At 38.5% G+C, this 25,969-nt stretch overlaps 2 protein-coding genes across 4 annotated transcripts in view; one reads left to right on the top strand and one right to left on the bottom strand.

Annotated features, from left to right (window-relative positions):
- Positions 1-123: 123 nt before the first annotated feature.
- LOC122394994 (probable cytosolic iron-sulfur protein assembly protein Ciao1) lies at positions 124-4,479 on the top strand. 3 transcript variants are annotated; one of them, XM_043392247.1, is made up of 5 exons: positions 130-320; positions 1,931-2,232; positions 2,297-2,411; positions 2,484-2,648; positions 2,725-4,479. In XM_043392247.1, the coding sequence occupies exons 2-5, from the start codon at positions 1,957-1,959 to the stop codon at positions 2,991-2,993; spliced, it is 825 nt and encodes a 274-aa protein (XP_043248182.1). In that variant the 5' UTR covers positions 130-320; positions 1,931-1,956; the 3' UTR covers positions 2,994-4,479. The 3 variants fall into 3 exon arrangements, with proteins under 3 accessions (XP_043248180.1, XP_043248182.1, XP_043248181.1); XM_043392246.1 differs by having other exon boundaries at positions 131-320; positions 1,860-2,232; XM_043392245.1 differs by lacking the exons at positions 1,931-2,232; positions 2,297-2,411; positions 2,484-2,648; positions 2,725-4,479 and adding exons at positions 573-1,034; positions 1,156-1,750 and having other exon boundaries at positions 124-320.
- Positions 4,480-7,690: 3,211 nt separating this feature from the next.
- Positions 7,691-25,969, bottom strand: part of LOC122395164 (lachesin-like) — a 79,034-nt gene continuing 60,755 nt past the window's right edge. The window contains exons 5-7 of the mRNA XM_043392543.1: positions 19,926-20,094; positions 13,559-13,713; positions 7,691-8,097 (exon numbers count right to left, since the gene is read on the bottom strand). Coding sequence (XP_043248478.1) covers positions 13,607-13,713; positions 19,926-20,094 — 276 coding nt within the window. The 3' untranslated portion in view covers positions 7,691-8,097; positions 13,559-13,606. The remainder of the gene's footprint in view (positions 8,098-13,558; positions 13,714-19,925; positions 20,095-25,969) is intronic.

Genomic DNA, 25,969 nt, shown 5'->3' with positions numbered 1-25,969 from the left:
AATTAGGTCCAATTTAATTTATACACAATACTATTATATTATTTATACGAATAACGATAATAATAATGATAATAATACGATAATAATACTTGTTTTATGCAAATATAATTTAATCGTGTTTTCAATGATTTCTCGTCTTGTCGAGAATTGGTTCATGATTATATAGTACACGTGATATTTAACGAAGGATATATTTTGTCTTATCATTTTTGTGTATACTCTTTATCATAATTGACTGCAAAGCATATAAATACGATTGCAACTTTTGACAATTCATTTCTTTACAACGTGGCAATAAAAAAATCTTCAAAACGTATATCGTAAGTGTAATGGTAAACACATGTAACGTTTATTTATCGGTGTTGGTCGTAATATTTCGTAGGAAATCATTATTTACGATTTCCACTAATTATATAGTCGGTATCGTTCGTTTTTGTACAGTACCAGTTCGTTTTTTTGATACCAAACATGATGTGCAAACATTTCACACCTGTAACTCCTACGAAAAGCTTTCTTTGCGTAGCAATTCACGAAGACGAGCATTTAAAGTTTAAAAAGTTGTATTGTTACAGGTAGAGATGGGTACATTGGAATTAAAACAAACTTTAAGCGGTCATAGAGGAAGGGTGTGGAATGTTTGCTGGCATCCTAAGGGTACTTGCATCGCGTCGTGCGGCGAAGACAAAACTGTTATAATATGGGGACCTCAGGAACCTAAATGGGTTACTAAAACCATTCTTACCGAGGGACACACAAGGACAATTAGAGAAATAGCGTGGTCACCTTGCGGCAACTACATAGCATCTGCTAGTTTTGATGCAACGACCGCTGTATGGGACAAAAAGTCTGGACAGTTTGAATGTAACGCGACGTTAGAAGGACATGAGAACGAAGTGAAAAGTGTTAGTTGGTCTCGTAGTGGGCAGTTGTTAGCTACATGTAGTAGAGACAAATCTGTTTGGATATGGGAAGTGAACGATGACGAATACGAGTGTGCTGCTGTCATTAATGCTCACACTCAAGATGTAAAAAAGGTAAGTACATATTACGTGCTAATTATGAAAGTGATAATCATCCTTTAACAGAATTAAAAGAGCACTTATATAGTTTTAAGTATTGACTGATATTGTTAACAATCGTTTGTAATGTCGATAGGTAAGATGGCATCCTAACGAAGAAATTCTGGCGTCTGCCAGTTACGACAACACAGCAAAGATATTCAAGGAGGACGCAGCGGACAATGATTGGTCGTGCGTGGCAACACTATCGTCTCACACGTCGACAGTTTGGAGCCTCACGTGGGATAAAACCGGGACTCGGATAGCAACATGCAGCGATGACCAAACGGTAAAAATATGGCAAGAATATAAGCCTGGTAACGAGCCTGGAATCGTAACGCCAAACAATGAACCCACTTGGAAGTGCGTGTGTACGATATCTGGTTATCATACCAGAGCAATTTACGATATCGATTGGTGCAAAACGACTGGCTTACTAGTGACTGCATGTGGTGATGATATCATTAGAATATTTAAAGAGGACAGTGATTCTGATCCTCATCAATCGTCTTTTACTATGGTTTGTTCAATGGAGACTGCTCACACCCAAGACGTGAATTGCGTGCAATGGAATCCTACTGTTCCCGGACAACTAGCATCAGCCAGTGACGATGGACTAGTGAAAATTTGGTTTTATAGCGAATAGTACGATTAGTGGTATATGTTATTAAATTTTTCGATAATAAACGTATTTAAAGAACGAAAGTTTGCATCGCTAGATCCCTATTCTTCTTTAGTATAAAATGTATATAGATTGATGTAATTATGATCTATGTTAGAGATTCTGTCGTTTGATTTTAGGTATATATAAATGTTTAGACGATATACTGGATTGAAACGCGGCTACAGGATTTTAACTTCTTTCGTTATAGTCAAAGATTACAGTATACCACGCACGATGAGTGGAGCGAGTCTTAATACAGCTGGTGTTCCTTTGACACACGTCGTGGGCGCATTGAAAACATTTGCCGATTTACCGCTCGCAGCGTCTTGGGATAACGTGGGATTGCTCGTTGAGCCTACAGAAACAAAACTGATCTCGCACATTCTGCTAACAAACGATCTGACCGAAGATGTCATGCAAGAAGCCCTGAACTTAAAAACCGATATGATCATTACTTATCATCCACTGATATTCGCACCTATGAAGTCAGTAACAACTCGAACATGGAAGGTATTAAACAAATGTATTACTATACTCTCTGCAGATTTTTTATAAAATTATGTTTCCTTTGTAGGAGAGAATCGTGGCTAAATGTTTAGAAAACAGGATAGCTGTGTACTCTCCACACACCACTTTCGACTCGGTGAAAGGCGGTGTGAACGATTGGTTGGCTTCAGCATTTGAAAATGGTAAATTTATGATGTTACATTTGTTGAAGTTTTAGTAATTACTTTACGATTAACGATATTTTTTAATGCAAGTGCTCGGCAGTAGCAGGCCGATAGAAGTGGATACGAACAACCAAGAGTATGGTTTTGGACGATTGTGCACTCTAAGTAAGAAAATTTCTATCGACGAAGCTGTGCAATTGGTGAAACAGCGTACTGGTTTGAAACATGTTAGATTAGCGCGCGGTCGTCAAACAGGTATCGAACTGTAAAATCGATCGTTAATAATTTGGTTGTAGTTTATCCTTATAAATGAATTCTAATTGCGTTTCAGATGGTTCCGTTAGCACCGTTGCTCTTTGCGCTGGGTCCGGTGTGACCGTTTTAAAGAACACGACTGCTGATTTGTACCTTACCGGGGAGATGTTGCACCACGACGTTCTCGACGCAGTGCACAAGGGAATCAACGTTATACTCACTAATCATTCTGATTCCGAGCGTGGTTTTCTGGAATCGTTCGCGTGTACTTTATTCAATATGCTGAACAAGTCTGTGAAAGTGAGCGTGTCCGAAAGTGATGCAGATCCCCTGAAAACTGTTTGATCGTGCAAATAGAAGGGAGACAAGTTGGCATAAATGTGGGATTAAAATTATATTTCTTGTACGTGATAAAATTTTATTATTAATATTATAAATTATTCTTTCCTGTTTATGGATTGATCGTTTTTATTTCAATCCAGTAAATTTGATCGGAGAAATATTGGGAATTAAATACATAAAAGTATCGTCGTACGTTGCGTGTTGTTTTACGCAAATGATCAATTTGTAACGGAAACTAGCATTTACAGTGGCGGTCATTTATTCACGTAGGAAACCATATTTAAAAGTATCGAAACTTTCCTCTTTATTGTTTCTCGGTGAAATTTTTGTAAGAATCATGAAAATCAATACCAATAGAATAGTACGTAAGTAAATGTCCGCCATAAAACCTATTGCTTCGTATAAAGTGTAAAAAAATTAATGGAATAAATGAAGATTTTTTCGTTAGGAAATGGGAGAAGGTTCGAGTGGTATAATAATATAGTTTAAATATTTTCTCAAGTTTCCCAGACCAATATACACAATTTCGAAATCAAGGTATGATTTGCTCGCAATTAAATGACTGTCGGTGTACGGTTTTGTTATAACGAGCTTACACTAATTTCCAATTAATCTATAAACAATGTGTAACCGTTAGAATTTTTATTTCCTTTATTTTGATTACTGAAATCTTGGTTCGTCATTCGCCCGTTATTCATTGCTTCGATGTCCGCATTCATTCGATATTCACGCATAACGGTCACAAAAAGGAAAACGCGATCGACGCCTCGTTGGAAACTTATCCGAATAAAATACAACGGTCGTTATTCTGGTCCGATTCGAACGATTTAAATTTAGGTCCACGCGTCCAATTTGGTTTCACATGTCTCGCTCGACGATGGATGAAAAAATTAATTCGCTCGTGGCAGCCATTGTGAATATAACTTGACTTACAGAGTACAACGTAGGTATAGATACGACTCTAACAACTGATTTCTCGTTATTATTACGACGCTGCGTGTACACCGATAACGAAATGCGTAATACACGGATGAACACTTTATAAATTGCGTTTCTACATCACCGGATAACGGTGTCGAAGTTATACCCCTGAGCTCAGATGCCCAAAATTGTTGGATCGTGTTTAGCCGCTTTATGTGTATTGCATTACAGATAACGTGAAACTCAAGACCGATATTATTTACCTGTTCTTCGACTGTCTTTCGTTTAACGTTCTCTGTGCTGCGATAACTAGTTGTGGTTTTGCTACTACATCGTTTATGTTCTTCGATCAACTAAATCAGGACTATGTTCTTGTTAGAATATATCAATTTAGCTGCCCTTGGAAACACATATCTCACGAAAAGAAGAACACAAAGAATACCGGGGATGTAAGTGGTACAAGCGATCTACAAAGTTTGGCGTATTAATTCTTAACGAGGCTGATCTCATCGATCGATCGAATTATCGAAGTTCGACGTGTTGGTAAGTTTCCCTCGGATACAGCGACCCGTATACAGGGTGTTCTCGGCCACCCCTGTGAAAAATTTTAATGGGGGATTCTAGAGGCCAAAATAAGACAAAAATCAAGAATACCAATTTGTTGATGGAAGCCTCGTTAAAAAGTTATTAACGTTTAAAGTTCCATACCGACCGGACAACTTTTCGGCGAAATTATAGTTTAAAATCATTCTGGAAAAATTATTTTCTGTCGCGGGGTTCAATTGCAAACATTTTTCGTTCATAGACATACCATCAAAATCCTAACCATTTTCGAGAAAAAAAATTCATTACCGAAGTGCCGTCCTTACTGAATTTTTTTCTCAAAAAATGCGCAAGATTTCGTGGGTATGTCTATTCACCAAAAATGACTGCAATTGAATCCCGCAACCGAAAATAATTTTTCCACAACGATTTGCAATCTTTTAATTTTGTCGAATAATTTCACACCTATATTTTTTTTCTCGAAATTGGGCAGGATTTCGTGGGTATGTCTATTCACCAAAAATGACTGCAATTGAACCCCGCGACCGAAAATAATTTTTCCACAACGATTTGCAATTTTTTTTCTCCGTTGAAAAATTTAGGCACCTAATTAGATTTTCAGTAAGGAATTTTTTTCTCGAAAGTGCGTACGATTTGGGGGGCATGTGTAATGATAAAAAATGATTGTAATTGACCCCCGCAACCGAAAATAATTTTTTTAGATCGATTTGAAATTTTTTTTTTCGCCGAAAAATTTAGGCACCTACCCCCTGTCGATTTTTCTTAGATATTAGTTTTTGATTTTTAGTAATTTTGTTTGACGCTCTACAGAAAAGTTGTTTAATACTTTTTTGTAGGTACCCATGAACTCTACATCCTTCTAAAATTTCAATCCAATATAATCACTATTCTAAGAGTTATGGCTGTTTGAAGAGTGAACCTCTTTTATGGAGTTTTTCTCACCTTTACGGGGTTAAGGAACAACTTTTCGAATATTGTTAGAATTTCTGCATATTCTTCACCAAAATACGCGTTGTTTGCCGTTTGAAACATTAAAATCGGCCAATCCGTTCAGGAGTTACGACATTTTAAAGATTTGCATGAAATTTCAGTGAAACATGCCAACGGTATGGTCAGACATTGTATTTTCGGTAAAGAATTTTTCTCTCGAAAATGCGTAGGATTTCCAGGGTATGCCTATTCACCAAAAAATATTGTAATTGACCCCCGCAACTGAAAATAATTTTTTCAGAACGATTTGAAATTTTTTAATTTTTTCGAATATCTCAGCACCTACTCGAATTTTTTTCTCGAAAGTGAGTAGGAATTCAGGAATATGTCTATTGACCAAAAATGATTGTAATTGATCCCTGCAACTGAAAATAATTTTTTTAGAATGATTTGAAATTTTTTAATAACTTTTTAACGAAGCCTCCATCAACAAATTGGTATTCTTGATTTTCGTCTTATTTTGGCCTCTAGAATCCCCCATTAAAATTTTTCCCTGGGGTGGCCGAACACCCTGTATGTCTCTCGTAAACGATTTCGTACAATTCTATTACGAACATAGTCCGGTATACGTTTTCAACTCCCGCGAAGAAACGGCTCGTTCGTTTTAAATAGTTTCGTAACACTAGTAGACAATGAAACGAATCAACAGAGAAAGAAGAATCGATTGCTGTGCATTTCTCGATGCCAGGACCGGCTCAAGGGTAATGGCGTCCCCTCTCATCAATACGAATTTCCATTTTTTATTATATTTACTTTCCTACGATAAATCATACACGATCAAATTTTAACTCGAGTCCTTAAAAGGAAACATTAAGACTTTGTTATTCGATTGGTTGCGAGCATTATTTTACAGTGCCAATACTTTTGTTCGACCATAAAATGCTCAAATAATACATCGTTGTTATTATTTATGCTGTGTTAATAGTTTTATCCAGCTCTGTAGATCAGAGTATAGAAATTGGCGTTTGAACGTCGAAAGAATAAATTTGGTCACTTTTAGATTATTTCGTAGTTCGACTTACCCTACATCCGGTCCTGCGCCGTGCCCTGTATTTACTTGCCTTTCCCGCGCGAAATCTATTGTTTATTTCCATTCAGAAGCTACGACTCGCCCGGACATCCAGATCGAATTCAGAGATAATCCAGATTTATTTGGGAACCTCTGATCCGGATTCGCAATTTACGCGGTGGAAGACCATTTTCACGCCCTTGGTGCGCCCGCCTCTCGCACCCGACCAACCGAATCACTCCGCGATCCCCATCCGCTTTAAAGCGTAACATAGCCTATATACCATATAGTAAATACCATCATAACGGAACGATTAAAATTCTTATTTGCTTCTCAACAATAATTCGTACATTTCCTTTGGCAAGTACAATGTATTGTCTTTTAACCCTCAACACAGCAAATAAAACGGTGTTCCTTCCTTGTATTCGGTATCGAACGATACGTTTCAACGAACTATTATTTCTTTTTTAATCATCGATTGCTTTTTTTTTTTATATATAATTGGGGTGCCTTAGAGTTAAGATCGAACCGCTCCAATACGTTTTACGCGTAGAAACGCGATGGAGATAAACGTAGGGGCCAACGATTGCTTTATTAAACAGTTACAGTGAAAATATTTGACCAAGACAATCCTCGAGTTACTCGGATTCGTAAATAGGTGGTTGGATAAAGTTTTCCCTCGATTTTTGGTTTATATTAGAGCACATATGGATTCTTTCAACTTCAATTTATTTCTAAAACTAAGATTGTACGTCAAATGCATTGGAGGGAGATAGAAAGTTTCAATTTCACATTTCCTTTTACTTTTCTCCCCATAATACATTATGTTCTAGTCGCAATTAAATGAAAATACTTTTCGTTACAACTCTTTAATAAAGCAGTTTTTATAGCACCGTTCCATGAAACCACCAAGTGGATCCAAACAAACCCACGTGACGCAGTAAGAGGTTATGTCTCGAATACAATAAAATTTATCGATCACTGTACGACTCTATACGCTCTACGTCAACGAGAGAAAATATATAAACCTACCAGACAGAGTAATGAAAATGGAAAATACTGTATGGAACACAAAACATGGACACGACGGACCAATGGAATATTTGTCACGTGACCAGCCATTGTTCACATCCCACTTCGTATTTCGATGGAACGAGCTATACATCTACGCTCACGCAACATTTTCTTATTTCTATCCATAAAATATATTGCCGCCGTTTGATCGTTCAATCGTGGAACACCCTGTACAACGTTATCTCTTATTTTATTCGTTACAACAGACTACTTTTCTTATAATACATTCAGCACTCGATCGTGCCGCAGTCTGGTCCAATTCCACCGTTACGTTTTTTATACTCTTTCTTCTTCTTCGCGGATCCTCGTTACCTATATATATATATATATATATATATATGTGTGTATATATATATATTCCTTCGAACTACGACGCAGTAAGGATCACTTTGCCGTCCCATTTTTCACCGGTGTCTTTCTTTTCTGCGACAACGCCGTTCGCGCGTACATATCGCGACGAGCGTGACTTCTCGTTTGCCACACACGCGATTCCCTCGTCGGCTAATCGGTTCTTTGGAAAGCTGCTACCCCGTGACGATGTAATTTAATCTGAAACCGTTACAAACACGCAGCTATTAGGAATAAGATACGCCTGTAATATAAAGCTCGTTAAACATTCCGTTACAACAATCTTTTTCTCTCGATTTTTCGGTTCGATTACGGACGAACCGAAGATACCAAAATGGCGACCAAGTCCCCCAACAATACATCGTAACGGTATTTTTCCACGACGTGTTTTGTTAAAACCAAAATGACAGAGGGGAGCTGAAAAATATTGTAAAATATTTAAAACTAAGTTCACTCTTCTTTGACCTGCTTTGACGATGCATATTTACGGTGCACGGAATATTTGTCGAATTAATGTGGCCAATGGTATGGAAATTTTGTTGGAATAGCGAACAAAGCAATTTCCACATAGTACAATGTAATATTAAATTTATCGTTTTGTGCAAATATGTATTTTGCTCTATATTTACCTATCGTCGATACATTTTAACATTCTAATTGTAAAATTTGTGAAAAACTATTTAAAAAGAATTGTCATCCAGTAAAACGTGATTAAAAATATTACTTAAAATCCAGGACCAAAAGGAATATATCGATAGCTCGCAGCACGCGTATTGTATGTTTACTTTTTTGTTGAATTTACGTTTCTATGTGCAACAAACAATGGTTTGTTGTTTCTTTACGTTGTGTAAATATAATACTTCCCGTATACTGTATAATATTTTATAGGGGATATTTTTGTTTACCGTGCCCCTCTGAATTCAATATTTTGTCTGCACAAACGATGAATGCTCATGCCAAAGGATATACAATATTCCTATGGAAAACTTCTGACGCCCATAAATAAACCATTCTATACTATTATATTATATTTGTTTTTTGTTTTTTTTTTGGTTCTTGGCAAAACTTTTACATTAAACGAGAAGTACTGTGAAATTCAATATCCGTCGATCGCACAAAAGTAAAATTAAAACGCGACGTAGTTCCAAGCAACAATAAACATTACGGAAGATAAAAATGAATTTTCTCAAAAAGCAAGGCTTCGAACCGGAAAATGTTGATCTTTTTTTTCCACTTATTTTTACATGTAGAATCAACCATTGCACGGTTGTACCACCCGTTACGCCCCACCCTATATAAAAAACCTATTTTATCGATTCCGTTCTGAAGCCCGTGCATGAACGGTGCGATTTTACTCAAGAATCCTTATCATTATGTTTGGGCAAATACTATTAAAGATTTTCTTACATTAATTCAATATTTATTATAGTATTCCAACAATAATATATGTTTCACTTGTGTTTTTATCAAGATGACCATCATATGTATATTATTTCACATGCACTGATATAATTGATTCTCGACCTTTGTTTACAGAAGTCAAGGTCAATCGAAGGTCACAGTATAGTAGGCCATTGCATTTGTCTTTTCATCAGGAACAACTCTATGAAATCAAATCTGAACGACGCCATACGATGAAGTCAACAACTTACTCTTTTATTAAACGAAAATTGTTTTTAAGATTGTTTGTACTAGAATTTGTAACCGACTGAAAACCGAGTAATTTCTGATGGAAATAGTTTCTCACAGTACCATTGGAAGTGTCCGAAAAATCGTGGCGACAGTTACGTGCCACACCCTGTGTACCAATATTACATTGCTATCTCTGGAGGAGGTCAGTAGTCGGTCGAACCGTTGAATTTAACCCTTCTGGAGCTGACGGTAACGTACGTGTACATGACATTTTAAAGTCAATAATCCCGTGATGTACAATGTATATTAGCATATTTGTGTCGTTGTACGTGTGCACGCTTACGAAACCCAGGATCTTGGCTAGGGTATTTTGGCGCCCGGGGGCCAATAATGACATATGGTGCCTTTTGCGCATTTGCTTCGAAGCATATACAAACACGCGGCGAATTCGAATAACCGACATCGAGGTCCGAGAACTTGTCATTTTCAGTTTGGTTAATCTCAATTCGGCCAGTAATTCGCCACTCTTAATCGTTTCGATAATTTTATCTGCATCCATTTTAGCGTCCGGAACGTTTCAAAATTTGAAGCGAAATATTTCTAGAAACAAAACAGTGCAATTAACGATAATCGAAAATTTTTTTTAAGGCAATTTAACCACAAACATTCCATAAAATTTTTCTCTTTTATTTTTTCTTATTTATTTCTATGCACTGTTTAAAATATAGATATATATTTTTGAAATTATATTTAAAAAAAATTGAGTACAATTTTATTTTAAGGACACGAAATAAAGGTTTGTGTGACAATCATTTGTTTCTTTTATTTTTCGATAATTTTATCTGCATTCATTTTAGCATCCGGAACGTTTCAAAATTTGAAGCGAAATATTTCTAGAAACAAAACAGTGCAATTAACGATAATCGAAAATTGTTTTTAAGGCAATTTAACCACAAACATTCCATAAAATTTTTCTCTTTTATTTTTTCTTATTTATTTCTATGCACTGTTTAAAATATAAATATATATTTTTGAAATTATATTTAAAAAAAATTGAGTACAATTTTATTTTAAGGACACGGAAATAAAGGTTTGTGTGACAATCATTTGTTTCTTTTATTTTAGTACCACTTCCACGAAATAATTGATATTCAGTAGGTACGGTGGGTGGACGAATACTTTAGTGACCCACTATATATTCAAAGGTTTATTAATGTACCTTGTCTGTCTTTGGCTTCCCGGGTTTGAAAAAGTACGCGAAGATCGACTTTGGATCTCAAATACGAGCTGTTTAACATTTTACCCGAATGAAGTTGCTTAACAGTATTCAAATTTTTTATCTTTTATACTGATAGGTTGCCCCCGGGGGCTCTGTTTTTATTCATACTTGTAATTGAAGAAACTTTTTACTCGAATGTATGCAAACATATTCACGAAGAAAGTGCATCGTTCAAAACATTTGCATCGAAAATGAATATCGTGGTTTAAACAAATGTTGAATATAATTTCATTAGACGGGGAAAAAATTTTTTTTATTGGAAAGAAAATATTGTTTCTTTTTTTTTTTAATCCTTTCCGTTGTCCAGATAAATTTCAAGCTGGGATCTAGCACCCGTTAGATGTTATTCCGCGGAATATGATTAATAGAACCATTCAAATCCAAAAAACAAAGTTACAGCGGATATTGAATTTTTTTCGAGAAAGTGGGTACGATTTCGAGAGTATCTGTAATGACTAAAAATGATTGTAATTGACCCCTGCAATGGAAAATAATTTTTTTAGACGGATTTGAAATTTTTCAATTTCACCGAAAAATTTCAATATCAAATCGATTTTTTTTCTCGAAAGTGCGTAGGATTTCGGGAGTATTTGTAATAACCAAAAATGATCGTAACTGACCCTTGTAACTGAAAATAATTTTTTTAGAACGATTTAAAATTTTTTAATTTTTTCGAAAATCTCAGCACCTATTCGAATTTTTTTCTCGAAAGTGCGTGGGATTTCGGGAGTATGTATAATGACCAAAAATGATTGTGATTAACCCCTGTAATTGAAAATAATTTTTTTAGACGGATTTGAAATTTCTTAATTTCGCCGAAAAATTTAGGCATCTACCTACTGTCGATTTTTCTTAGAAATTAGTTTTTGATTTTTAGTAATTTTGTTTGACGCTCTACAGAAAAGTTGTTTAATACTTTTTTGTAGGTACCCATGAACTCTACTTCCTCCTAAAATTTCAATCCAATATATTCACTATTCTAGGAGTTATGGCTATTTGAAGATTGAACCTCTTTTATGGGGTTTTTTCTCACTTTACGGGGTTAGGGACCAACTTTTTGGATATTTTTAGAATTTCTGCATATTCTTCACCAAAATACGCGTTGTTTGCCGTTTGAAACATTAAAATCCTCCAATCCGTTCAGAAGTTATGACAATTTAAACATTCGCATGAAATTTCAGTGAAACATGTCAACGGTATGGTCAGACATTGTATTTTCGGTAAAGAATTTTTTTCTCGAAAGTGCGTAGGTTTTCGGGAAAATGTGTAATGACCAAACATGATTGTAATTGAACCCTACAGCCGAAAATAATTTTTCCAGAATGATTTGAAACTTTTCAATTTCATCGAAAAATTTCACACCTTCTCGAATTTTTTTCTCGAAAGTGAGTAGGATTTCGAGGGTATGTCTATTCACCATAAATGGTTGGAATTGATCCCTGCAAACGAAAATAATTTTTCCAGAATGATTTGAAACTTTTCAATTTCGTCGAAAAATTTCACACCTTTTCGAATTTTTTTCTCGAAAGTGTGTAGGATTTCGGGGGTATGCCTATTCACCAAAAATGATTGTAATTGACGCCTGCAATCGATAATAATTTTTCCAGAACGATTTGAAATTTTTTAATTTTGTCGAAAAATTTAGGCACCTACCCCTTGTCGATTTTTCTTAGAAATTATTAATCCTTTCCGATGTCCAGATAAATTTCAGGCTGGGATTTAGCACGCGTTCGGTGTTATTCCGCGGAATATGATTAATAGAACCATTCAAATCCATGAACGATGCTTGGGAATCGATGTCGGTGGAAGGTGTGTGTGGGGCACAAAGCTACGGCGTATATTGAGAATTGATCGTTGTTTTGTGGTAAACAATACAACACACACCAAAACGACCGCGGGAATAATTCTGAAATTCTTTTTAGACTTTTCCCATTATCTGCCTCTTTCATCTTATTCCGTTATTAACGGCCACGTCTACGCGATGAGCAGCCATATTTTCAACAGTCTCAGCCACGATATCTCGAAAGCGGTTCGTTTTTTATCAGGACACCATCTATACTATTATATAAAGAGAGAACCGATTTTTATGTTCGCGCAAAACTCAAGACCTATTGAACCGATCTTCCTAAAATTTTGACACGTTATTCCTGCATACTCTAGGACGGGCATAGGCTATGTAGCATGTCTCAGAAGCGTGTTATTAACACGTAATTTATATGCAAAGATTTCATGTGCACGACTGTTTGGCAGACCACGTGACCCCTGTATACGACAGTTTACTTGCGCGCGCATGCGCATATTCGGCCCGCGCGATACCTCGCCCGTAGCAGTACTGCGATGTTACCGCCAGGTGGCGAAGCTTCTCGAGCGCTTTCTCGCGAGAGAATTGCATTATCGCGGATATGTATGTCGGGACGATCGTCTGGTCACAAATTGCTTTTGCACAAGGGCATGCTAGTAAACTATATTTTTGAAACGTACTACACTTAATCAAAATAATTTATTTAGCAGAAAATATTCGAACGTAAGGGAAGTACTCGTCAACCGGAAGAACTGAAAAAGACATGGAAGATTTTATTAGAATATTCTTTCAAATGGTCAACTATCGATATACTTACCTTACCTTTTAAAGTGGACTTATAGATTGCTACGCTTAATATAAAAATTCAATTTCACGCGTGTAGCACACGTTCTTCCCAAGGTCTCTACGGTATATCGTTTCTTCTTTTTTTTTATAATTTATTAAATTACCGATGAATGTCTAAGATGAGTGTATTGGTGATCCCGCGGAGCGTTCGTTCAATAACGATGGTTCAGAAAAGCCAGCAGAGTCGTCGAGATCATTACGAAGGGCAGGTTCGCCAGCCTCAGTTGACCACCGTGTTGCATGGCCGCTGGATGTTCCCCTGCGGATCAATGATTAAAATTCAAATTGAATTCCGTCGTGGCATCCGTCGTCTTATTGGAATTGTTTCCCTGCTATCTACCGGGTATACAGGTTGCTTCAATAACGATTGCAACGTTTACGGGAACTCTCAAAGTCCAAAGAAAATTGATTTAATTAAAGTTACAAATTAGATAAGGGCTCTTTCCGAAAGACTACGTTCTTGTGCGTCGAAGTATTTCCAAGATACGTCGGTGTTTACGCTTCCAAGGAAATTACAATTACACTTTTTTCCCAGAGACGGGCAAACTTTTTATTCGAATACAAATTTTCTCTTCGTTTAAATAATAATTTGTTCCACGAGGTCGGTTTCGAAATCGATCGGTTTAGTCGTTCTCGCGGTATTATGGCGACTAATTAGAGCAGCGTGATTTTGAAAAATACGCGTTTGAAGTTTTGCACGCGCTTTTTAACGCTTGTGGACGTAAACGTTTCCGTGGACATAACCGTCTCGCTTGCTAATTCAATGGATGGTTGAAATTAACAGCTTTTTTGTTCCCTCTTCTTCCCTCTTCCATCGACCGTGATGATGTTTGTTACGGTCGTGTGGTTAAATATTTTTTACTATTTTTACACGCGTCCCGCTCTACTCGAATATCTATATCATCATTTTTTTTTTTAAATTTCGATATATCAATTTTGTATTATTTGTACAGTAAACGTGTGATATAAATTTAATTACATAATTCAGATTGCAAGTATCATTGAACAAATGTAAATAAATCATTAAGATGAAGCATTTAACTCGGATTGTAATTATTATTGAATAAATAGCTCGTAAACACATTATTGGTATAAGCTCTGATTTGTTTAATGCGAAACATGTACAATTTCGTGTTACGATTCACATTGCAATTATTATTAAACAAACAAAAGATCAAAGTTGTTTACCTTGTATTCGTCACGTACGAAGTTATTAGTATTAACTTCGAATTAGATTTAAAAAGAGAACGATCGCTTGAGATTATCACGATTATTGGACGACGAGTAAAAAATATCTGAAAATATAAAGTAATGCAAAATGTTTAAATTAAAATTTCGTATTTATGTTTGTCCGCGTTACGGGATTTTATTAAAACTTTAATTATTGATCCTTTTCAAGTAGATTTACTGGAACGGGTAACTTGCGTAAACGGTTATCTGATTTAATTTGTAATTAATTTTCATTTTTACGCTTACATTTAACGAAGTTCCCAGCTCGTTCAATTAAAATTCTATAATGTCCGAGAATGAAAATTCTCTTTCAGAAATTTTTTATTCGACCGGATATCTATTACATTTTTTGCGCGTAAAAAAAAAATTATGCTCCCTCCGCCCTCCTCCTGTCTAGGATCATCATTTTAAGCCAATCAAATATGCAACGTTCGTTAGTTAAGCGAACGTTTCCACTAACGACCCGTACTTTCGTAGATATTAAGAAGTCGGGTCTAGTTCGGAGATGAAAAAAGAATTCGTTATTTCCTTTTCAAATTTCCTCGAATATCAAGCTCTAAAAATACCTATTCGAATTTTTTTCTCGCAAGTGCATAGGATTTCGGGAGTATGTGTAATGACCAAAAATGATTGTAATTGACCCCTGCAATTGAAAATAATTTTTTTAGACGGATTTGAAATTTTTTAATTTCACCCAAAGATTTCAATATCAAATCGATTTTTTTTCTCGAAAGTGTGTAGGATTTCGGAGGTATGTGTAATGACCAAAAATGATTGTGATTGACCCCTGCAACTGAAAATAATTTTTTTGGAACGATTTGAAATTTTTTTTTTTCGTTGAAAAATTTAGGCACCTACCTACTGTCGATTTTTCTTAGAAATTAGTTTTTGATTTTTAGTAATTTTGTTTGACGCTCTACAGAAAAGTTGTTTAATACTTTTTTGTAGGTACCCATGAACTACTTCCTTCTAAAATTTCAATCCAATATAATCACTATTCTAGGAGTTATGGCTGTTTGAAGATTTAACCTCGTTTATGGGGTTTTTCTCACTTTACGAGATTTGGGAACAACTTTTTGAATATTTTTAGAATTTCTACATATTCTCCACTAAAATACGCGTTGTTTGCCGTTTGAAACATTGAAATCGGCCAATCCGTTCAGGAGTTATGACATTTTAAAGATTTGCATGAAATTTCAGTGAAACATGTCAATGGTATGGTCAGAAATTGTATTTTCGGTAAAGAATTTTTTTCTCGAAAATGCGTAGGAATTCGGGGATATGTCTATTCACCAAAAATGATTATAATTGACCTCTGCAGCCGAAAATAATTTTTCCAGAACGATTTAAAATTTTTTAATTTTGTCGAAAATCTTAGCATCTACTGGAATTTTTTTCTCGAAAGTGGGTAGGATTTCGGGGGTATGTCTATTCACCAAAAATTGTTGTAATTGACCCCTGCAGCCGAAAATAATTTTTTTTAAACGATTTGAAATTCTTTAATTTTTTGAATATCTCTGCACCTACTCGAATTTTTTTCTGGAAAATGCGTAAAAATTCGAGGGTATGTCTATCGACCAAAAATGATCGTAACTAACACCCGCAACCAAAAATATTTTTTCCAGGACGATTTGAAACACTTTCCATGACCTGGAGATAAATGTAACCTAAAAAACTGATCATTTATTGGAAGATCGATAAAACGTGATCGTTAGTGGTTGATTGGCTGTCAATAAGGAATGTTATTAGGGTGGCGGCGGTCACCGAATCAACCTACATCGATTTTATGATAAACTCCAGCGCCAGCCGCCGATAGACGTTTATCTTTTTCTGTCAGACATATCCTCTCTCCATCCCTTAATCCCGAATTCTACTTTCCAAGGCTATCCGTGGCACGGGTTTTGCTGGCCGTTGCAACAATGGCCGAGCTCAGCGGCCGCAGCACTCCGAGAAATCTCTTTAATTACTCTTCTCGCTCGGCTGAATGGTTTTTGCTAAGACCGTTATCTCCTGCCAAGAGAGCGATCGGATTCATTCGTTTTGTAAACGGGGTCGTTCGGGGGAAACGCACGACTCCGGGGTCGCGTTATGAAATACTGGCGAGCTTTTTTCTTTTACAGGACACCAGGGGGAGTCGTGGCGGGAGGAGGAGGAGAGGGGGGAGGACCGTGGAAGCTCGGCAGTTTCGTAGAGAAACACGATTACGACAACGAAGCAGTTTTTAACGAGAATTCATTAGCGAACCAGTTAATAGAAACTCGCGAAATCTCACCCTCGCCAGAAGAGCGAACTTTCTTTTCTCTTCGCGCTCTCCCACCACTGCCTCAAGCTTCCGTTCGGCAAGTATTTGTTAATTCGACTTTACCTTCGATAATCTGCCGGGCATAATCGCGCTACGCGACGGAACAAAATTGAAAACACGTTCAACAGATACGGTGCGAAACTTGCTCCATTAATGAGATTTCCAGACCAACAATCCCCCCCCCCTTGGAGATTTAAAGTCTTAACGTCGTGATTCTGATACTCAAGATGGCGGTTTCCAAGAGTTTTTCACCTGATAAATTTATTACATTCGAACGGATGCAAATTTCTGTTAGAAAAGGGGGGACTCTAGATTCTCAAAAAATAGAAACTGCCATCGACTTTTGATAGATTTCTTGAGTAACAAAGGTATTTTATTTATTAATTCTTAGAAAATAGAATTGGGTGCATGCGGCACACCCAAAACCAAGTCACGCTCGTTCGACCGTCGCGCCGCATACCGTACAAAAACGAAAACACAAGAGCTCACGAATTCTTTTGAACGGCGCTAAATTTTGAACATTCCAACAACTTTTCATCTCTTGTCAAATAGAATAAAGTTTAGTTAAATTACCCCGTTTTTTTCTGCGCCCGGTTACAGAGTTAATTTCGACTTTGTTTACAAAAAGAAGTTGTCTGATCGAGAGAGCCCCAGCTCGCTGCAAAAGGTTGCCAATAAACAACAGATTCAAGTTACCCGTCTATTGGCAATTCAACTTCTTCCAACTACGCTTAAAGTTCGATTAGAGACTTAAGGCAGAGTACACAAAGTTTCGAGTAGTTGATTGCTGTAACCAATCAGAAACGGCGCTTTAAAAGAAGACAGTGAGTCGTTTTTGATCCCATCCTATCAGTCGAGGCTTAAGGGGGGTTATTTTCGTTCGGGAGCGGAACGTGAAACCTGTCTCTGTGCGGAACTTTTCGCGCAGGGAGCTATAAGCGCCAAAACAATTTGAAATTTTAATACAAAACCCTCCGGTATATATTCTCTATATTTTCCGCGTCTTTTAACTATCACAGACGAGTATAATCCTCTTTAAGAATCCTGGTTACCTGCCCGTTTCACTGAATCTGAAATCTCTGTCTTATTCGCGAACGAAACTTGCCTCGACTCCGTGGGGTCTCCTCGTTCGTAATTCCGTCGATAATATTTTAAATTAACAAAGGGAAAGAATACGCGAGTCGAACGAAAGGGAGAACACGCTGGAAAGAAACTCGGTTCCAGAATAAATATTGTACGATGGCATTTAATTATTTCGAATATTTTTTTTTTTTTCCACGTAGAATTCAAAAGTTTCCGGCGTCGACCTGTTCTCGTTAATTATCAGATGCACGCGTTTCGATGCTCGCTGGGCGCCGTAACTTTTCGAATACGTTAATCTTTTCGCGAAAATAACGAACATTCGATGTAATTAGCGAGGGTACGTTATTAAAAACAATAAAGTACATTTACCGGGGAGCTTATGGCACACGCTTCACGATGGGAGAGAGCGAACGGTTTTTCTTTTTCTGGATAAACATAAGTGCGCTTTGCATTCGATATTAAAAGCCCTGGGCTTTTGCCTTTACAATGTGGAAATGTGCATCGATGAAAGTAGTTCTCTGATGTTCAGAGAGGAAATGACCCGAGCGATCCCGTCCTCTCTCTCTCGATACAGGCATCGTTGCAACGCTTTTTTTTCTTAATTTTCTTCGGAACGTTGCGACTGCACTTAATATTAATAAAAGAAATAAAAGAAACATCTTTGTACAAAATATCAGGTCTCTGAATTTAGGTACTATACTAACAAAAATTCTACGTCGAGAAATTTTTATTACCAAGCAGATTTGTTTATTGGGGATAATGTTAAATATGCATGGGATATTTCGAATTCGTTTTTTATGTACCGATACATTAGCTGATTGGTTTTATCAGCGGAACGTAAACCCCTCGTTTGATTGTAATTTTTTCTGTTTTTAAAATATACATGACCGTGCATATTTATCATTGTTAGTACCGACGCATGAAATGCTGGAAAAAGTGGAATAACGAGTAGCAATTGTTTTCCACTCTGTTATAAAATACACGAAACAATTTCTTTGCCTTTTTTTCTTTTTTTGTTGTTTGTTCGAACTCGAAATTTCAACGGCCCTTATCCCGTTTGTAACAACAAAATATATTAAATGTAGGATCATACGGATCAAGGATTGACAAACGATTATTTTAACGAACGAATATATTTAACAGAAAAGAACGATAATTTATAGGAATGCTTCGACGTGCGCTTCTCTACGTCTCGACGTGAACTGACCGATGCCGAACGGTTTCTCCAGCTCGTCGGCTCGTCCACGTTGTCCGTTAAACGTAACGGTCGGGGGCCACCTGAGTCAACAATGTCGCCGAACGTTCGCGGAACGAAGGCGCACGGAAACGAGAGCTTGTCTTTTACACTCTTGTTACATTGTAATTATTCTTCAACACGTACTGAACCCACAATAAATGTTCGATTTTACATAATACCACCATCGATGATAAACATTATTAAGTTTAACTCGAACAATTAATTGAACTGGTAAAAAAAAATTTGTCTCGATTTGATTCGCGGTGGGAGCAAGTGACCTTGAACGGCAATTTATTTCGACGCGACAGCATTCGATCGATCACGGTCGATCAAAAATTTCGTGCCCCCGTAAATAACGATTTTCCAGTTACAAGACTCAACCTCGATTCGATTCCGAGCTGCGTGTAACTCGACGCGAACAACGTCGTCCAGGTCGCGAATTCAATCTCGTTTCCAGAGGGTCTTTTACATTCCCGGATAGGAGTCTGGGAATGATTTGAACAGCTTTCTGATAAAAGACGGTACGCGAGAAAGTAGCCGGGGGTTCTTTAAAACAGCGGGAAACGCGAGAAATCGTACCATGGACAGATTTAAAGTTCCAGGGAACTTACGTACATACCGTTAAGAACGTGCACCAAGACAGTCTTTGTATTAGCATTGCTAGGATGGCAGGTATACTGGCCGCTATCTGCAGTCTGGGCACGCTGCACCAGAAGATACGAGGTTGTAACTTCCCCCTTCTCCGTGATCACCGATACGCCGCCCCTGAGACTGTCGTAGTTGATCACCTGTATCGGGCAAAGATAAAGGAATAAAATATGACGAAACGGAACCGAGAGAGAGAGAGGGAGGCGAAAAAAAAAAGAAAACGTAGAATGGAATAAAACAAATTAAGCAATAACAACTCCGGGGGTAGCAAATATTCGTCCGGCTGCTCGTTAGTCGGAAACAGGGCTGGGGATCTCATTTTCCCCGGCCAACGAATTTATTTCCCCGACTCCGGAAACCGAATTGCCCGGAAATTCGCTTATCCGCGGTTAAATGGAATCTCCGTTCCTCCTCTGCACCGTGCAACGAAACGCGGAATTTGTCAAGGGACCGGCGGTAAATATTCGTACGAAGACAAACAAAAAAAAAAAAGAAAAGAAACTGAACCACACGCGCAAAGAAAACAAGAGACGCAGCAGCATAGTTCGCCGTATTCGGGTCTTGGCAAATTGCGTTTCGACGAAGAAGCAAAAAGTAACCATTACGGTCCCGTCCTGTTTCTTCGATTCGCTCGAGGAGAGCCCTGCCCTCCGCTCGGGGGTACAGAAACCGTTCGAGTAACTTTGAGCATCCGAGTTGTCGAGTATTATAGTCCCCGGAATGACCCACGAGAAACCCTGGGTGGCGGATATTAAATCGCGAACGATCCGCGATTAATTCGGGCCAGACTCGCGATAACCGATAATTGACTGGCGATAAATTTCGAGCGATTTATAACGAGTCGCCCACGGATTCGTTGCAGAGGGGTCTGTGATAAATTAGGGCTGACCCACGATAAGCTAGGGTTGACCCACGATGAATTGCGAGCTGACCCCACAGAAGTAAGTTTCAGGTGACCCAAAATAAGTTTACCAGTGAGAAATGGCAAATGCCCCACGGGGGATTAGGAGTGACCCACGGAGGAATTTCAAATGACCCACGGAGGAATTGCATGTAACCCACCCAAGTTTCAAGTGACCCAAAGTAACGTTGCCAGTGATGAATGGTGAATGCCCCACGGAGAAATTAGGAGTGACCCACGATACATTGTGAGTGACCCACGATATATTGTGAGTGATCCACCCACGTAAGTTTCAAATGTCTTAAAATAAATGGCAAATGTGCTACGGGGGAATTAGGGGTGCCCCACGGAGGCATTAGGGGAAGTCCACGAGGAATTTCAAATGACCCACGGAGGAATTGCAAGTGACACACCCAAGTAAGTTTCAAGTGACCCAAAATAATCTTACCAGTGAGAAATGGCAAATGCCCCACGGGGGATTAGGAGTGACCACGATAATTTGTGAATGACCCACGATAAATTGTGAGTGACCCACCCAAGTAAGTTCTAAGTGACCCACGGAGGATATGCAAGTGCCCCACTCAAGTAAGTTCCAAGTGACCCACGGAGGAATTGCAAGTGACCCACCCAAGTAAGTTCCAAGTGACCCAAAATAACGTTGCCAGTGATGAACGGTTAAATGACCCATGGAGAAATTAGGAGTGACCCACGATAAATTGCGAGTGACCCACAAAAGTGCTCGAGTGCCCAGGGCATCTTTTTCCAGCGGAGAAAAATATTTCTAGTCGTAAAAATGGGCCTAACGCGAACGTTGCTTGATAAAATTAAACTGCAACAGCTTACAAAATATTCGAACGATCAGAAGTCCACCGAGGCGTTCGAGTACTCGAGTACAGGAAAGCTTGGACAAATCACGGTGCCCGTGTTTAAAGGTTCGCGTTGAAATTGAAGCAATTTTAACGAAACGCCCCGGCTCTCGCGCCGTGTCTACGGAATTCGAATGGAATTGTTAACAAGGCACCGAGGCTAATTAGCATAACACTTTACGGGGCTCGGCGGGGTCGGCGAGAGGGAGAAGCATTCTCGCGTTCAAATTACAATTTACGCGCTCGCTGATACGCAACCCGTTGCTATCGGTTATAAATTCTCAAACGGATCGTTTAATAAATCGTCAGACGGGGGTATAGTGTTTCGGGGGGGGGCGGTGGAAACGATGAAGCGGAGAGGGGAGGGACAATAACAACCGGCGCGCGAACCCGGAAATTTCCATAAACCGGGTGTGGGGTCAAAACTTATTATCAATTTATTAAAACGAATTACAGCTGCAGAAGGGGGATGTGGGAGCAACGGCCCCCCGGGACCGCGAGCCGATCGGGGATGAATAAAGGGTGGCGACCGGTACCCGATCGTTCCAGCGGACTCTCGGCAAGAACGTAAACAACATAACTGGCGAGAATTTACGAACATCGTTTGGTAATGAACGATACAAACGGCCCCGCGCGCTTGTCGAAAACAATGAACCCGATCCGACGGAACGAGAGCGGCCGCGATTCGCCCGACTCGTAATATTTGATCGGTACCGGGGGAATGGCGACTCCGGGACCTGGATTACAACCGTAAAATCGCTTCCGAAACGCTCCGTGCCCCCGGCAATAGCCATCGCGGAAATTCACCGTCGCCGTTTCTTCCGTGCATGCATTTATTTTTAAAGTGCACGCTCCTGTCGATATTTAATAATATTGCCTCGTGCTTAAAACACACGACGAAACTAAATACGGTGTAGGAAAACTTAAATCGTTGCAATATTTTTCACGTAAATTTTTCGATTCCGTTCGAGGCGACGGTCGACAAGTCGTCATCGAATTGCCAGGGACATAATTAGTCGTCTGGAATACGGATGAAATTTCTTCCTTTTTTTAAAATCCACGGCTAATATTCCAGCCACACTGGTAAATTAATCAATACGAACGCACGAGTAATTGTGCCCGCTCAACGTCGGTTTGAATTTCACGTTATCGATTTGCAAATAAATAATAATAATAAAAATGAAAGGAGCCCGGGAGGGGGGGAGGGGGGTTTGGTCGTTACATGACGCATGCTGCGTTACGTAATTGTACAGGGTGCACGGATTCAATATTTGAAAGCATACGTTTAATGTTTGAGGAATTTAATATTCGACATTTAAAGGAATTAATAATTCGTACGGCCCAGATAAAACGATACTACGCGCGTAATAATTATTTTATTCAACATTCCTCGGCACAAATAATTCCGCAATTCTTTACATAATGTTCCTTTCCACATATACGTATATATTTTAATCCATAAGGAATTACGGATAAAAGTGTACTTAAATAAAACTGCTTAAAAATTCTATTCCGTTTAAAATTATTTCGTATTTCGTATTTCGCGGAATCGTAATTTTTGTCCATTTCATATTTATAAGGCCATTCGCGAATACTAACTTCATTTAAATACAAAGTGTCATTAATTATAATAATTTCCATTGGAACGAATAACCGTAACAACGGGGAACCGAACCGTTCTATACCAAAATAAAGAAAAGTTATAGGATAACAATTATTCGCCCGACTAAAACGTTTTTAATTACGAATAACGATCATAAGCGACCGAAATTTTGTTCCCGTTGCCGATAACCATTATCGACGATGGAAATTTATTACGGGTTTGCTCGTTACAGTTATACTAATGTTATCCATTCTACTTCACGATTTCCCAACTATAATTCGTTTCGCGTTATCGATACCGGTCAATGGTCATTCGAACCAAAAGGTCTCGCTATTATCGACGATCAAACTACAAAAAAATTAAAGTGAAAATTGTTTGCCGTGCGTTTGAAATAGTGGTTTTAGATCGTTCTTAAATTTCATTACGTTATCAACGATTTTCAGCGATATTGTTCGTCGTGCTGTCGAAATAGCCGTTTTATGTTCCTCTACCCTCGAACGTTGTCGATTATTATGGTAAACATGACCCATTGCGATCATCCAAACGTTCCCTATGGGATTCACACTCCGAGGAACACGAAGCCCAATCCATAACGGTAATGTGATGTTTCTGGAACTATTCACGTGTTGCGACAAACGCTCGAAATACTGGATTCAGACGACCAAATTTCTGGCCACAGATTATGTTTGTTACGTCAGTAAAGAATTTTTTTCTAGAAAATGCGTAGGATTTCGAGGGTATGTCTATTCACCAAAAATGATTGTAATTAACCCCTGCAACTGAAAATAATTTTTTTAGAATGATTTGAAATTTTTTTTTTTCGTCGAAAAATTTAGGCACTGTCGATTTTTCTTAGAAATTAGTTTTCGATTTTTAGTAATTTTGTTTGGCGCTCTACAGAAAAGTTGTTCAATACTTTTTTGTAGGCGCCCATTAACTCTACTTCCTCCTAAAATTTCAATCCAATATATTCACTATTCTAGGAGTTATGGCTGTTTGAAGATTGAACTTCTTTTATGGGGTTTTTCTCACCTTTACGGGGTTAAGGAACAAATTCTTGAATATTGTTAGAATTTCTACATATTCTCCACTGAAATACGCGTTGTTTGCCGTTTGAAACATTAAATTCGGCCAATCCGTTCAGGAGTTACGACATTTTAAAGATTTGCATGAAATTTCAGTAAAACATGTCAACGGTATGGTCAGACATTGCATTTTCGGTAAAGAATTTTTTTCTCGCAAGTGGGTAGGATTTCGGGGGTATGCCTATTCACCAAAAATGATTATAATTGATCCCCGCATCCAAAAATAATTTTTTCAAAATGATTTGATATTTTATCTCGACCGATCACCTATCACTACATATACGCTTATCGATTGACCATTAGATGTCCCCCGCGGCTAAGGCGGGGCCTCTAGCAATTCTCTTCGTTAATTAGTCCCTCAAATTAGTAGTCTGCTACCAGGTTTTCATGGAAGATCAGATTCCCCGAGACGGCTCGACGGCTAATACGGAATGAGACAGTGTTTCTATCTTGTAACCGATACCCCCGTAGATCGTTGGTGCGAGCTCGTTGCTTACGATCTCCTTTATTATTCGTTCGCGAACAAAGACGGCGCCGCGCGGCGTGCTCTGATAACGCAACGACGAAAAGTAGTTCTCGCCAAGTGTTCGAAATATGATACAGATTTTACCGTTCGGCGAGGCTGGGTAGAGGTTGGTTGGTATCCATTACCATTAGAAGCAACTTGGAAGTTAGTTCGGGCTTCATGGTTTCATATGGCTGCTTTCATGTTACCCGACTATCTCTGCTACGTCCCACTCCTCTCGCCCAACCCAATCCAACCCTTCTCCCCACCCTTCCCTACCGCGCTATCCCGCGTTTGTCAATTTTCTACGGTACCCGTGTGCCTCCGGAATTACGTATGCCCCGGTAATATTACGCAAATGTTATTATTCGACAGTGTTCCACGGGCCCCGAGTTTGTCTGTTAACGTTCATCCGGTTCCGGTGTTGATAGCCCCTCTCGCTAATTCCCAAGGAAATCGCACAGAGCGCGAGCAGCGTGGGAGGAGAGGCGGCTGCTGCTTAGACGCGGGCGCTAATTTTCAGAAGTTCCTTTCAGGAAATATTAAAATTCCCCTGCATCGAGTTACCTTCTGCGGCGTGCTCTTTGCAGAGAGAAACGACCCCCCGAGCAGTGTTATTCCGTAATTAGGTGCGTTTTATGCAAATGAGCCGGCACCAAGGGGACGTTTCTCGTTACTTTCTAGCGGGAGACGCTTTCTCGCGAACTGATAATATTTCTAATGGATTTCGAGCCTTTGTTGCGCGCGTCCCGTTTTCGAACGTTTCGAGATAATTAAACGAAATCAATTTCGCCAAAAGGCGTCTAAAAACGTGGATCGTATACTGGGTGTTCAGCCACTTTGGGGAAAAATTTTAGTAGAAGATTCTGGAGACCAAAATAACACGAAAATCGAGAATAACAATTTATTGATCGAGGCTTCATTAAAAAGTTATTAACGATCAAAGTTACGCCTGTGAGACGGCAACCTCCGAACAGCTGTGTGCGCGCGCAGGCGTAACTTTGAACGTTAATAACTTTTTAACGAAGCCTCGATCAACAAATTGTTATTCTTGA

Source organism: Colletes gigas, unplaced genomic scaffold, assembly GCF_013123115.1.
Source record: "Colletes gigas isolate AHSC1104 unplaced genomic scaffold, ASM1312311v1 Colletes_gigas_Sc00005, whole genome shotgun sequence".
NCBI lineage: Eukaryota > Metazoa > Arthropoda > Insecta > Hymenoptera > Colletidae > Colletes > Colletes gigas.
The sequence above is the reverse complement of the archived record's forward strand: the minus strand, read 5'-3'. Positions and strand labels throughout refer to the sequence as shown.

What these genes read in the sequence shown, in the direction of transcription:
- LOC122394994 (XM_043392245.1), top strand. Translation starts at nt 579, where the DNA reads ATGGGTACATTGGAATTAAAACAAACTTTAAGCGGTCATAGAGGAAGG. An exon ending in ACACTCAAGATGTAAAAAAG is followed by an intron (nt 1,035 to 1,155) that starts GTAAGTACATAT and finishes TAATGTCGATAG; the next exon opens with GTAAGATGGCATCCTAACGA.